Source organism: Fundulus heteroclitus, chromosome 20 (genome assembly GCF_011125445.2).
Source record: "Fundulus heteroclitus isolate FHET01 chromosome 20, MU-UCD_Fhet_4.1, whole genome shotgun sequence".
Lineage (NCBI taxonomy): Eukaryota > Metazoa > Chordata > Actinopteri > Cyprinodontiformes > Fundulidae > Fundulus > Fundulus heteroclitus.
In genome coordinates, this window is record NC_046380.1 from 30,774,277 (window position 1) to 30,787,744 (window position 13,468).

Below are 13,468 nucleotides of genomic sequence, written 5' to 3' on the forward strand. Positions count from 1 at the left end.
ATTTTTGAATTATTATTTTTTCGTGGATTTAGTTTTGCAGATGAGTAATTATATTAGTTTAGGTGTTTTTATTTTGCTTTTACACAATGGGATCACCGCAGAAGGGCTTGTATTTTGTGGTTACATGCAAAATAAAGGTAGCCTATTAAAATGGATTAAATGCGCGTGTTAAGAAATAAAATTCACCTTTCAGTGGATTCATGGTTCCATGTGCGTGTTTTATTGCTGTTTTGTGGAGTTTTTCTTACTGCGGACAGAAGGTGGTGGTGTGGGATATGTTATGGACTCGGGGCTTTTGTTGATGTTGGTTTAAAAGCAGCGCAGGGACAGTTTTTCCAAGAATGTAGAAAGAAAATGCCGTTTTGGAAAAAAAAAAAAAAAAAAAAAGCTTTTGTTATTTTCTGTTATTTTTCACGGGGGAAAAAGTAGAAACGTTAAATGTTATATTGCAGCCTGACAAAAATATGCGAATGTGTGTTTGACCGTCTCCTCCGTTATTTCGCACTTGTAACACCAAACTGATACCATTGCTTTTAATTTCTATTTTTATTGTGATTAAACGTTTTGATTAATTCTGGACATGAATATTCAGGGAACAGACATCTTGATTTATTATTATTATTATTATTATTATTATTGTAACTTAGTTCTCATGATCAACCTCCCGCTGTTTGATAGAGTTTTATGTTTGAGTCATAATGGATCATAAAACCACATTTCGAGATAAGCAGCATCTTGTTTTATTTCTCACAGCAAAACGGGAACACGATACGCCAACGCGTAAGAAAAGGCGATTAAGGGATTAAATCAGACGCTTTTATTCCCCAGTCTGGGTATCAGAGAAAGTGAGCTTTAGAAAATATATACTCCTGTTACATTTGGGTTAAAGTTGAAATTGTCCACAACATCCCCTCCACTCAAAGGTTAAAGGCCTCTTCTTTTCTTAATCATTTATCCAAGATAATAACCTGTTTGCCTCCTTTGGGGGATCAAGAGGTTCTTTGCCACGGAGCCAGGAGAACCTCCTGTGATCTTTTCGACGATATAAACAAGCGACTGTTGTTTTGTGTTTGGCCCCTGGCAGGATAGAGAGCGGGCGGAGGGACAAAGGAATGAAAGGCTTCAGAAGAGAGGACTGGTCCCCCCTTTGGCTCCTTTGTGTCAAGTTTCGGCTCTTTTCAGAAGGAGCGTCCATCCGTGTGATTTGAACTTATTGTCGGGGATTATGTATTAATTCATGCCTGCACGCTGGATGAGACGGAGCGGAGATGATCTGAGGAGTCAAGCCAAAGGAAAAAAAAAAAAAAAAAACGTTTGAAATTCATTTTAATGTTGCTGTTTGTTTCTGATTTGAAAAGAATAAAAGGGATTGTACCTGAATAAGTGAAGAGGCTTTGCCTTGTTTGCTCGTTCCGGGGAGGAAATCGCAGCGCTGCGAGCTGAAAGTGTTGCCCGTCCCAGTCCCCCGTTGACATTTTAGGAATGATAAAAGTTCCGCCTTGCCTGGAGCTACAGCCACGCTGGAGCCGGCCTCTGTCTGCGGCAGATTGCCTTTGCTCATTACAGCAATTATTTTACTCCAGTTTAACCCCTGCCTGAATGGCAGGAAAGTCCGGAGAAAGCCTTTAAAAGCGCCGCGGAGAGGTCTGTGATCCCCCCCCCCCCCCCCCCCCCCACACACACACGCACACACACACACACACACCCTCACCCTCCTATCTGATCCCTCTTTTCTCATCCAAGTTCCTTCTGATGGCAGACAAAAAAAAAAAGAAGAAGTTTCTCTTCACATGTTATTCCTGGGATTCAAAAAATCTTCTCCAGACTCACGCAGACGCGCACGGCTCAGTCCTGCCCAACGTGCCACCCGTCTCACTTTCCGCCCTGAACGCGCGTAAATTACAGCCGCAGCGGATTGTTTACCAGCGGTTTCCACCCAAGAGGCAAACTTCAAAATGGATCTGCGTGTTTCGGAGTCAGCAAAAGTGATTGTCCACCACCCCCTCGTCCTCTTGCCTCCATCAAAATCTGGGTTAGATGTTTCAAAGCAGAAAGCCCACAGGAGGAGACTTCCCAAGAGATGCGCCGATCGATCAATCGGCCTTACAGGGATCGGACAAATTTCCTATGATCGGCTCTGATGCGCAATCAGAAGGTCTAATGGTCAATTAACTTTAAATGAATCAAAACTGAGAAACCCCATTCCATTTTAACTCATCAGTCTATGTGTATCCTGAAAATCCAAGAAGGTTTAGGGACATGATTATAGGCCATAAATGTTGACATATCATTTTCAGCTGGATTCAAAAGTACCACATCCACCAAGGAGCCTGCAGCACTTTGCTTTCTCTTTTGTGCATCATAGTCCTTGGGAAAGAAATTAAATCGGTCAAAACCGGAAGAAAAACAAAAATTGGAATCAGCAGGAAAGCCTGATCGTTGCATCTTTGCCCTTAGAATAACGTGGGGCATAAATCCACTGCTCTTCAACGCACAGAGAAAACAGAGGATCCGACTGAGATCAGCTAAATTAAACATTTCTTTTGGTGATATTTTAATAATTCACCCTTACTAATTATTTCCCCCCTTGTAATCCGCCTTTTTATTTCATCTGAGTTTGACCTGTAAAAACAGGTCTCACCCTCCAAACCATGGACGCTGCAGGGGCTCACTTTTCTTTACACACGTCTTTTGTCTCTTTTTCAGATCATAGCTCTTGTCCAAATGTAGCATAGACAAAGACGCTGAAAGTCAGGTTAGGTTATCCCATTTGGAATTGCACCAGCAGCTTTTCAATCACATCTGGGCGTCTTTTGCATCCATTTATCACGCTGCTACATTCTGAACTTCAATTTAACCTAATTTGGCCTCTAAAAAGCTATTGAATTGAGTTCAATCCCAGCAAAACGGATTTGGAATAGACTTGTGAAAGATTCCCTGCAGTTAGAATAAACAAGGGTATCTTAAAACGAAAAACTTAATTGGAAAAAAAGAATAAACAATTTATTAAGTTATGTCACAAATATATTCAGAATATAAATGAGGATATTTTTTTTTCAAATATACATTACTTTACAGTACACCTTTCCCCTTCCGAAAATAAGGGAATCAATCCGACAACAGACAGTGCTGTTTTTTTATATATATATAAAAAAATAAACAATGACAACAACAACAAAAAAAAAAACTGATGCTGTGGTTCTCCAGGTTTCACAGACTGATTGGCATGCTGTGGTTGAAACTTATACTGTATGAAAGTAAAACAACAAAACAAAATAAGTAAACCAAAAACTGCAAATGTGTGGATTTGTTAGTTTGGTTTGACGTCGGCCTGCGGATGACCTTTTGCGTATAAGTAGAAAATGTCAAGCTGAGCCTTGATCTCTGAAAAGAAAGTCCTGTCACCTTTCACCTGGCTGCCATGGACGCCCTGCTTAATGTCCACACTTGACTTTAAGGTCAAAACACGTTGGAAGGTTGAAAAATCATTTTCCACATTTGCAAAAAAAAAAAGAAGGGGGAAAAAAAACAAACATCTTCAAAGACCTTTGTCTGACACACACACACACACACACACCCAGTCACTCACATCGTTGGATTATTTCTGCGGTGTGGCAATTTACTGACCAGGTCAAAAGAGAAGAGGATACAACGTGGTCGGTGCGTGTCCGTTAGGAGGCCTTGCTCCCACCCTCCCTGACCAGATGCGACACTGACCTCCCCCGCCTTGATGCTTCTCTTCAGTCGCATCACTGGTCCAAACGGGCCCAATCCCTCTTGAAAAACAAAAGTAGTCCTACTGCCCCCTTTTTTTTGCGTCAAGCCAGGTGGTACATACTGTATCCCACATGCGCGGCGTACAGTCCCACCGGAGACACCGGCAGCGAGTGCCTCTGGAACGGGTGCGACCCGGCGTAGGACGCGGGGACGTGCGCGCCGAGGGGGAAGGAGATCCCGAAAGCCGGGGGCAACATGGGCTTCGCTGCCATTTTCAGTTTTTCCAGCTCTGCCTCCTGGAGGCGCTTGGCCTTTGCTCGTCTGTTCTGGAACCAGATTTTGACCTGGGTCTCCGTGAGGTTGAGCGAGCTGGAGAACTCCGCCCGCTCCGCGATGGAGAGGTACTGCTTCTGTCGGAACTTCCTCTCCAGGGCCAGCAGCTGGGACGTGGTGAACGGGGTCCGGGGCTTTCTGTTCGTCTTGTGTTTGCGCAGCGGGCAGGCAGGAGGACTCAGGCGTCCTGGAAGAAACGCAAAGCGATTCAGTTTTCAAAAAAGAGGTTTCACCACATCTTAAAACCGGAAAACCTTTCGGGAAAGTGGGCTGACTCGTGTAGGCGAGTTTTCTTTTAGCGTTAATTTATTTTTATTTTCTACATCTGCGCACACTTTAAAATCGACCCGTGCGTAATTCTCTAACGAGCACTTTAAATGGAACTTACTTGGGGGAGTTGGAGAAAAGCGCGGACTCTGTATCCACGAAGTTCTCTCTTGGCTGTCCGGGCTCTCGGGTTTGATGAGCACATCCTCGGACATGTTCATGATGTCGCCCACAGAAAAGGCAGAGCTCATTGGCAAAGCAGGGACAGAAGCCTCCAGACCGGCGAAGGCGCCGATCCGCGTCCCCTTCCCCGGCGCCTGGGACGTCCCGGCCGCGCCGTCCGGAGACGGCCCCTCTCTGCTGGGCTTCCTATCGGCCATCAGCGCCTCCACGCTGAACGGCAGGATCGCGACTTTCGGCTTCCCGGTCTCCTCCGCGGCGCCCAGGCTGGTCTGCATGTCGCCTCTGTTGACGAGCACCGAGCGGGGGGAGAGGTCTTCGCTTTTCACGCCGGCGGTCAGTGCTGACATGGCGATCGATGGGGCCATACAGGTCCCGACTGGCACAAGGAAAAATGTGTGGGGGGAAAAAAGCAGAGCTGCTGGAGTCTCAACTGTGACTGTGTGAGCCGTGGGCAGGGTTCTGTTACAGCGACGGTATCCTCATGTTTATGCGGCCAGATTGGAGCGCAGAGCTGCGTGATAAAGCAGGCGTGGAGAGGGAGGCGGCCAATCAACGGGGACATGGGCCGAGCCGAGGGGGAGGGGGGGGGGGGGGGGGGGGGGGGGGGGGCAGTAGGATGGGGAAGTTTAGCAATGTCACAAACTTCAAATACACATTAAGGGAAAACAAACTCTTAATGATCCGTGGTTTCATCAAGAGTAAGCGCTCCCAAATGGCGCTTTAGTCCTAATTATATCCTAAACTTATACTTTTTTTTTTACACCGCTGAAACAAACTGTTAGGATTGAGCCAAATATTTAACAGTTCGCATGTTTGGATTGATTTCAATCAATATTACAGCCAATCTTAAAAGGTGCTTTCTCAGCTGAATTAGTTTCACTCTGACTGGTTTTCATTTTACGCGTCTGGTTTGTCCTCTAATATTGAAAAGAAGTGTGAGAAAAAAAAAGAAGAGGAGGAAGAAGATGTGATCGAGTGAGGCATAAAACCTTCCTGACAAAATAGTAGACTGCTAAAAGATGGGCCGTTCACTAACAGTGAGCTTTGCATTTGCACTGCGAAACTACTTGAGCCTTATAATCTTCGTGAAATCGTCATGCACTTTTAAAATCTCTTCCGAGAAGGTGGCACGTCAAGGGGTTTCCTGACAACAACCACTAAGACGTGACATCAGCGCACAGCTTTGCAGCTAAGAAAAGCAAGATTTAAGCAACACTGAAATAAAAAAATAAAACAAAAACTTGAATTCTAGAAAAATTGCAAAAAAACAAAACAAATAAACAACGGCTTTAATTCCAGGGAACACTGACGTAAATGCTCGCCAAGGGTTCTTGTACAATCCTCTTTTGTCAAAGTGACAGCATTTTGTAATTTTTGACGTTTCACAAGATTACAAACACACATCTCCAGATTGTCAAGAGACAACTGATCCTCTCTCTCCATTTCGGCTGCCAACACAGGGTTTCTGTTTTCAGGTCTGCGGACTGAGATGCTAATGTAGGAAGGCTGATTTAGCATCTTATGTGCCACTTCTGTGGTGATTTGGCCATATGTTTTAGATAAGTATCACGCTGAGAGACCAGATGATGATCAAATGCAGAGTTTCCGGAAGAGACAACCAGATTTTTAATTGGATGAAAGAAATTTCCTTCTATGATGGAATGCATTCTAAGAAGGTTCCCGTGACCATTGGAAGAGAAACAGGCCCACAGCATCACACATCCTCCACTTTGCTAAACAGTGGGCATGGGGTCCACATCATTTTGCTCCCTGCCAATCCCATCTGGAGTGTATATTGTTTAAAAAAAGCTCTGTTTTAGTCCCATCTGACCAAAGCACACAGAACCAACAGAAATGTTGACGTTTGTGGTGGTCAGGCAGGAAAGGCTTCCCCCCCCCCCCCCCCACCCCACCCACATCACTCCCAAACAAATGGTTCACTCGTACCTCTGGTGTCCAATGCGTTTTATTGGACACTTGATGACTCCAAGATGCCGCAGCTCTGGAACTGCTAGCTTTTGTGAAATATTTCTGCCCTCCCTATATCATCGTGCACTGTGTGATGTCAGGAGAAGCACAAATCCATGTCCAGCCTCTGACCGTGGGTCAATTTTTAGCAAACAGACCTTTTTTTCCATAAACCATTTCCTGGCTAAGGAGGTCAGGTCATATCTGCTTTACCAGAAAAGCATGTACTCAAGTCTTTCCAATCCTGAAGAGGGGCACAATTTATACTGTATATATATATATATATATATATATATATATATATATATATATATATATATATATATATATATATGCCCAGGGGCACCAACCATTGGGGGGGGGCACATGACATGCTTTAAAAATATATTTTTCATAAATTATTATATTATTTACTTGAAATTGTTGAAAGACCATGAATTATTTGTTTTGTGAACACTGATGTCACAATAATAATAAATGATAAATAAATCAAGATTTTTTTTTATTTCAACATTTTAAAATGAGACATTTGAATATTGCACACTGCTCATATGCCTACATGTAGTTGTGTAAGTTAGTAAATAGTAAATTACATTACAAGAAATCCCCTTGATTATGTCTGATGTTTTTGACCGGAGGACAGCACGGGTAAGGGGGGGGCTTTGAGGTATAGTGCCCAGGGTCACCACATGGTCTTAATACGGGCCTGATATCTATATATATCTATATCTATATCTATATCTATATCTATATCTATCTATCTCTCTCTCTCTCTCTCTCTCTCTCTCTCTATATATATATATATATATATATATATATATATATATATATATATATATATATATATATATATATATATATATATATATATTAACTCCCCTGCAGTGAAGACAGGTATAGAGCCTACTTTATTGCGTCGATTCTCAGGGCAGAGCGCCTAATTACCACGCATAAACAATCTGTCACGATTTGTCAGTCTCCTTAATGGGCAGACAACTTATGTTGTTTTTAGGCGCCAGCAGCGGCCCGGATCAAAGGGCTGCACTTTTAGGAGACTTATTTAAAAAACCGGTTTCGCTCACACCCGAGAGAGCGCGGTACCTCCTCCTCCTCCTCCACCACCTCCTCCTCCACCTCCTCCTCCTCCTCCTCCTCTGTCCGCCCTAGCCCAGGGACACAGATCCATTCAGCCTGAGAAATTCGCCCTTTCTCAGCTGATCACATATGCCACTGCAGTCTATTCAAATGAGCGCCAGAGTCGCGTGATGGCAGGCTGCGTGGAAGAAAGGGGTCAGCGCCCACGGGGAGCAAATGTTTCCCTATAAGTACATGCCATATACATCTCCAGACCGTGTGACCTGCCGTGGCCGTGGATGGAGGGATGGACGCAGAGCTGGCGGCGCGACTCTCCACGATCGGAGGGACGTTTGTTTCCCTGCTTTTTTGGAGACGCGCTGCCTCATTAAAGGCCGGCCTGGCCGCGGGCTTTTTTAATGGTTGAGACATTAAAAGACCCGCTTCTCATAAAGGGTAATCGATATTCAAGGTGACACAATGATTTGCGATCGAGGCGCCCGGCCGACCTCTTCTCCGCCGCAATAAAGATAACCAGATAAGGTGAATAATTTGCTATTTGGAGAGGCTCGTCGTGACCAGTTGAGAGGGCCATTGAGAATTGCTCTTTAATGAGAACTTGGCCGCCAAAGTGAAGGGAGGGGAAGAAAACAAAGCACGTCCCCTTTTTGACGCTTTTGATGACAGTTGCAGGTGATTTATTGTCTTGGTTTTAGTCGTTCCTTCTGCTGCGCAGACAATACATTTGCAGATGATGCAACACTTCAAACCGCAGACATGCAGCGCCGAGGGCTCCAGGGCTCTCTGGTCCGACCCAAGCGGCCCTGGGGGCTCAGACACTGAACTCGGTGCAGGAGTGCGTCTTTACACCAATACACAAACTATTACCTGGCACCTGCAAAACAATTCTGTATCAATCTGCACAAACCATTAAAAATCCAAGAATCATGGGGAAACGTTGCCATATAAGGTTACTAATATTAAAGTAAATATTATTTTCTGCTGGATGCATCAAATCCTATTTCTTATCGTTTATTGGGCTTCTGACCCCTGTTTGGGCTGATTAACTACTCTAAGAAAATACTCTAGTAACACAGAATAGACATTTTGACCCCGGACAAATCATAAATAACTCTACGGGACCTGTTGATATTTATATGAGCCATAAAAGCACATTGTATTCAAATGCGCTAGAATGCACAGAATTACTTTGATCCGTCGACTGCCAGGATGAGTAAGAAACCTCCCCATTGCAGGTAAGGATTAAAGCAATAAAAGTGGAATTTGAACATGTGTAGTCTCATGACTCTTTGGAATACTTCCCCCCAAAACTGGGTTGTTCACGGGCACCAAACGACAAAGCTCAGGACGACGAGTGCACTAATTATGGGTACGAAACGACGAGTTTCTCCAGAGTTGTTGAGAGTTCGGCACGAAACGTCCCGGTTCGTTTTTTGTGCCGAAAAAGTCAGCCACGAAATAGTTTTTTGTTCATTATTAGATTAGAAATAAACAATAAGTATCTGCTTCATTGTTCAGTCCTCTTTCTCCGCAATGACACCATTTTATCAGATAAATGTGTAATAAGTTTGCGCTCCAGACTGCTGTCTTGTTCTGGCTTCATGCGGCAGCAGCAGCAGCAGCAGCAGAGGAGACTGGTGCCGGTCAGCATCCCGAGCTCCGGCCTGCAGGACCGCCGCGGAGAGGACGGTTACCATCTTTCAATCCCGGGCCAACAAGCGAGGGCCGAGTTGAGTCACAAAAAGGATCTATATGGCCCATCGGGCCTTTCTTTGACTCCATAAACTCCCTTTGGTTCCTCCTCAGGGGGCCGGGACCAGCGGACAAAGAGCCGATTGTCGCCGCCTCCGAAAGTTGTCTTAACCCTTTTCATGCGAGCTCTGTCAGTGTAAACTGTAAAGCCATGAAAAGAGAAGTGGACGTAAAAAGGGGCTCTTTAGGTTAAATATTTGCTCTTGGTTCTTGTTGTGAGTGGCTTTCACCCGGGGGGGTGGGGGGTGGGGGGGGGCACTGACCCACCGCGCGTGGGTAAGGATACACACACACACACACAAAAAAAAAAAAAAACATGTTATAACCGTCACATAATTATTCGAGTGCGTTTTTATATTCTCTCCTGGTGAGTCTCGCCCTGCAGAGAGATGAAAGCAGGAGCCTTCGGTCCGGCCCAAGGTCTCCATAATTATACTTAATGGATCCTGTTTCAGGGCAATTAGCGCAATCAGGCGGAGCGGGCCACTTTGCTGCCGCGGAGCAACAATGAAGCTCCAGGATGCGCTCAGCCTGGCAGGTGTAGCGGCACCTACCTGTGAGAGCGTCCGCCTATTCATCCTCACTTTTAAATCCTCGCTCTAATTTTCCATCGCTTCAACGTGCTTCGGTGATTAAATCCAAACTCCAGGTGGCAGCTTAAACTGGGTATCCATTTCATTTAAAAAAACAAAAAAAAACAATTGCTACAAAAAAATAAAATGGCACTATTTAAAACAATTTCTTAAATATTTTTTTAATATAACGGTATCAACACGTTAGAAAATGAATGATGCACTTTGCATTTAAATATGAACTTGAACAAGTTTAGCACATGACTGTGAGCGCATCTGTGGAGATGATATGGCCTGGATGGCGTGAGCTTTAAATCAAAACATGAAAGGGAAAAAACAGAATTAATGAATAACTCTGAACCTTATAAATTGCCAAATTCCTCCTCGTCAATTTGGTGTCTGTGTCCCACAAAAACAAACAAAACAAAACAAAAAAACATCACAGTAATGTGGGCCGACTGCCAGTACAAATATGTGATAGCAACAATATTTACCGCCATCATGTGATGATCGGCCCAGCTTCACAGGGAACCTTTTTTTACGCACTTGTGGCTGAGCCGATGGCACAAATTTAAGCAACAATTAGACCAAAAAAAAAAAAGTCAGCATTAAAATCCTGCACCTAAATTTAAAGAAACAAAACATGAAATATTAAAAACGACTCATTTGCCTCGCCAGTCTTTGTTGGTGAGGCTGGAGTTGCGTGTCTCCTTCAGCTCATAAAGGCTTATGGCACTTTATGTACTGATTTCAGTGGCACGGATAATAAATCTGAACGGCAGCGAGCGCAGAAATAAAGACCCCATGAGAGAATAAGGACGTGAATAAAGCATATTTAAATTTTTTTCAAGCTGAAATCTTTAATTCTCCCAGTCAGTTATAATTATAAATGCGTATTTTCCCGGTCTGACAGGATGGATGGATGCGTGATTTTTATCTTTATTTTTTTGAAGTGGGGGATAAAACGCGCTCTGCGCTTCAGAGGGACGGAGAGGAGTAGATGGGGAAAAAATGCTCTCAGCTCGGCTGTCGCCAGACTAGTGTGTTCGTGTGTGTGTGTGTGTGTGGGGGGGGGGGGGGGGGGTCACATTGTCTGGGTAGAGTCTCTGCAAAGACATGCGGCTGCATCTGATGTGATGCAGGTGGAAATGTGGGAATTTTATCTAAACTTTTTCAGGGGGGTTGATGGTTCGGGTATGTGAAGAAAGCGTTTAGTGCTCTCCGCTGATTGGTGCAGCCAGACAGCTGCGTCGGAGCAGCAGCCGGTCAATGGAGCGCAGCGCCCGCTTCAGCACCTCTTTGAACATCCATGGACAGCATCGACATGCGGTCTGAGGACCCGGTACTCCCGTCAAGAAGCCAAGACAAAGCAACGGTGATAACCAGCATTTTGATCGGTCGGTTATGGCAACACATTAATCTGAGTTTATGTGTTGGAATGTGCATTATTATTTCAACAGCAGGGACGGTTCTTGTGTGAAGTCCACCCTGGGCGACCCCTGTCGCCGCTGCTTCAAGCTCTTTGTCATTTATCTAATGTTACATGAAGTGGTCCAACAGCTGATCGAGATGAAAATGGTTGAGAAACGACCCCCCCCCCTTTTTTCTTTCTTTTTTTTTTAAGATTTCAGTAGCAGTTTTAAAGCACTCATTATTCCTGTAGAATAATTCGGTCCAGGTTTGACCATATCAAGCTTTCTATGCTGCTTTCATTATTATAAAGTGGTCCTGGTGTCAAAAATATTAACTGTGAAATAATTTCTGTTAATTATGTAAAAGAAAATCTACAAATTGTTAAAAGTTACAATTATATATATATATATATATATATATATATATATATATATATATATATATATATATATATATATATATATATATATATATATATATATATATATATATATATATATGCTTTTTCAGTCTCAAGTCATTATTATGGAGATCAGTTCCCTATACTTGAATACTGTTTATTTTTGTTCGTTTAAATTGTGTGATCAACAAGCAGCATTAAATATGTTGTTCTAAAACACATTAGACTGGAATTAGCCACAGTCAGAAATGTTACATAATTCCTGGTGTTTTTTGCGTCCCTTCCCCCTGGGTCATGCCGCCCAGGGCAGGAAGCCATGTCAGTCAAATCAAAAACAAAATAACCTGGCACACATTTCTTCCTCCGTCATTTGACTACACGGTGGTTTAATTCCAATTTATGTCTTAAATGATCAGGTTGCTTTATCCTTGTATCAATTACATGACCCTTGTCCAATAAAAAAAAATTCCAGCTCATCTAAATTATTTTAAAAAGAGTTTAAAACAAAATAAAATAAAATTTAATGGGTTAAACAAATGTTTGGGATTTTTTCCCCCCAGCTTAATTGAGTTTATTAATGCAGTCCTAAATTACAGTTAATGGTAACATTAACTGTAATTCAAGGTAACTCAAGGTAACTCAAGGTAACATTAGAAACCGGTGTAATTCATATCAATTCATGTGGTCCAAATTAATTTCATATCAATTCGTTTGAGTTTATAAGAACACGATGCAATCCTATGGATTCCTTTTAAGGTCAGTGGTCTTATGTGGCCTAATACCCTGTTTTCATTGCTGTGGGGAGACGCCTGTATGTTGCATCGCAACAGCATAAGCTTCATGTCTCTTCATTACTCCGACATCAGTCACACACCCTCAGCCAGCCTGATAGGATCAGCATCCCTCACGCTGTGACCCCTGCTTGACTTCCAAATCCAAATCATTTCACCGTGCCAGCAGCCGTATCACTCCCCGAGCCTGCCGCCTATTGCTCTGTAAAATCCAGATAAAAACTGCTGCTTTCTTCATCTTCTTCTTCTTCTTTTAGATTTACAGCAATTCATCGCTCAGCCAAGGAGATCTCAATTATCCGCAGCGCAGCTTTCGGTGTGAAATGAAAATGATCGCCTGCCCCTTTATTTCTCCCACGCCATTAAACCGCCTTGCACGATGAAATCATTTGCAAATCACTGGTCTGGCTAATATGATATCTGAAAGGAGTTGATTAACTAATGGCGACGCCTTTGATAACTCCATCATTTCGCGGGGGAGGCCCCTCAGACGCGGAGTGCGCTTGTTGATTAGAAATCAAATTAGGGCTAAACGCCTAATAAGCGCGAAACAAGCAATAGTTGCGGGAAACAAATCATCATAGTGATTGGTCATTATAAAGATGCTCGGTGATTGGCTAAATGGAGTGGCGCGCCGAAACACCGCCGCACGCGTTTTCAGCATTAAAAACAAATTGTGGGACTAATGAAAACATGTTCAGATTTATTTTAGCAGAGAAAAACAGCTCCAAATAAATATCCAACAAGCCTATTATTATTATTATTATTATTATTATTATTATTATTATTATTATTATTATTATTATTATTATTATTATTATTATTATTATTATTATTGTTATTATTATTATTATTATTATTATTATTTTGTAAATTCTATCTAACAATTTATCAGTAATTACTTAATAAAACAGTAATACCTAATAATGACAGGGTCAAGAATAAGAAGAAACAGAAGAATTGCACATTTATTTTTT

General features: G+C 42.9%; 1 protein-coding gene and 1 long non-coding RNA gene across 2 annotated transcripts; both read right to left on the reverse strand.

Annotated features, from left to right (window-relative positions):
* Positions 1–794: 794 nt before the first annotated feature.
* LOC118567306 lies at positions 795–1,658 on the reverse strand. Its single transcript, XR_004933589.1, has 2 exons — positions 1,376–1,658; positions 795–1,273 (listed from the first exon to the last, which is right to left on the reverse strand). It is a non-coding gene; the product is annotated as an uncharacterized LOC118567306 (long non-coding RNA).
* Positions 1,659–2,977: 1,319 nt separating this feature from the next.
* Positions 2,978–4,989, reverse strand: msx1a (muscle segment homeobox 1a). The gene is made up of 2 exons (XM_012870681.3): positions 4,439–4,989; positions 2,978–4,237 (listed from the first exon to the last, which is right to left on the reverse strand). Exons 1-2 carry the CDS (start codon positions 4,863–4,865, stop codon positions 3,819–3,821), a joined length of 846 nt encoding a protein of 281 aa, XP_012726135.1. The 5' UTR covers positions 4,866–4,989; the 3' UTR covers positions 2,978–3,818.
* Between the last annotated feature and the right edge of the window lie 8,479 nt (positions 4,990–13,468).

Excerpts from the sequence above, each read along its gene's own strand:
- msx1a (XM_012870681.3), bottom strand. The coding sequence starts at position 4,865 with ATGGCCCCATCGATCGCCATGTCAGCACTGACCGCCGGCGTGAAAAGC. Across the intron at positions 4,238-4,438 it reads CTTTTCTCCAACTCCCCCAA|GACGCCTGAGTCCTCCTGCC; the intron begins GTAAGTTCCATT and ends CGTTTCTTCCAG.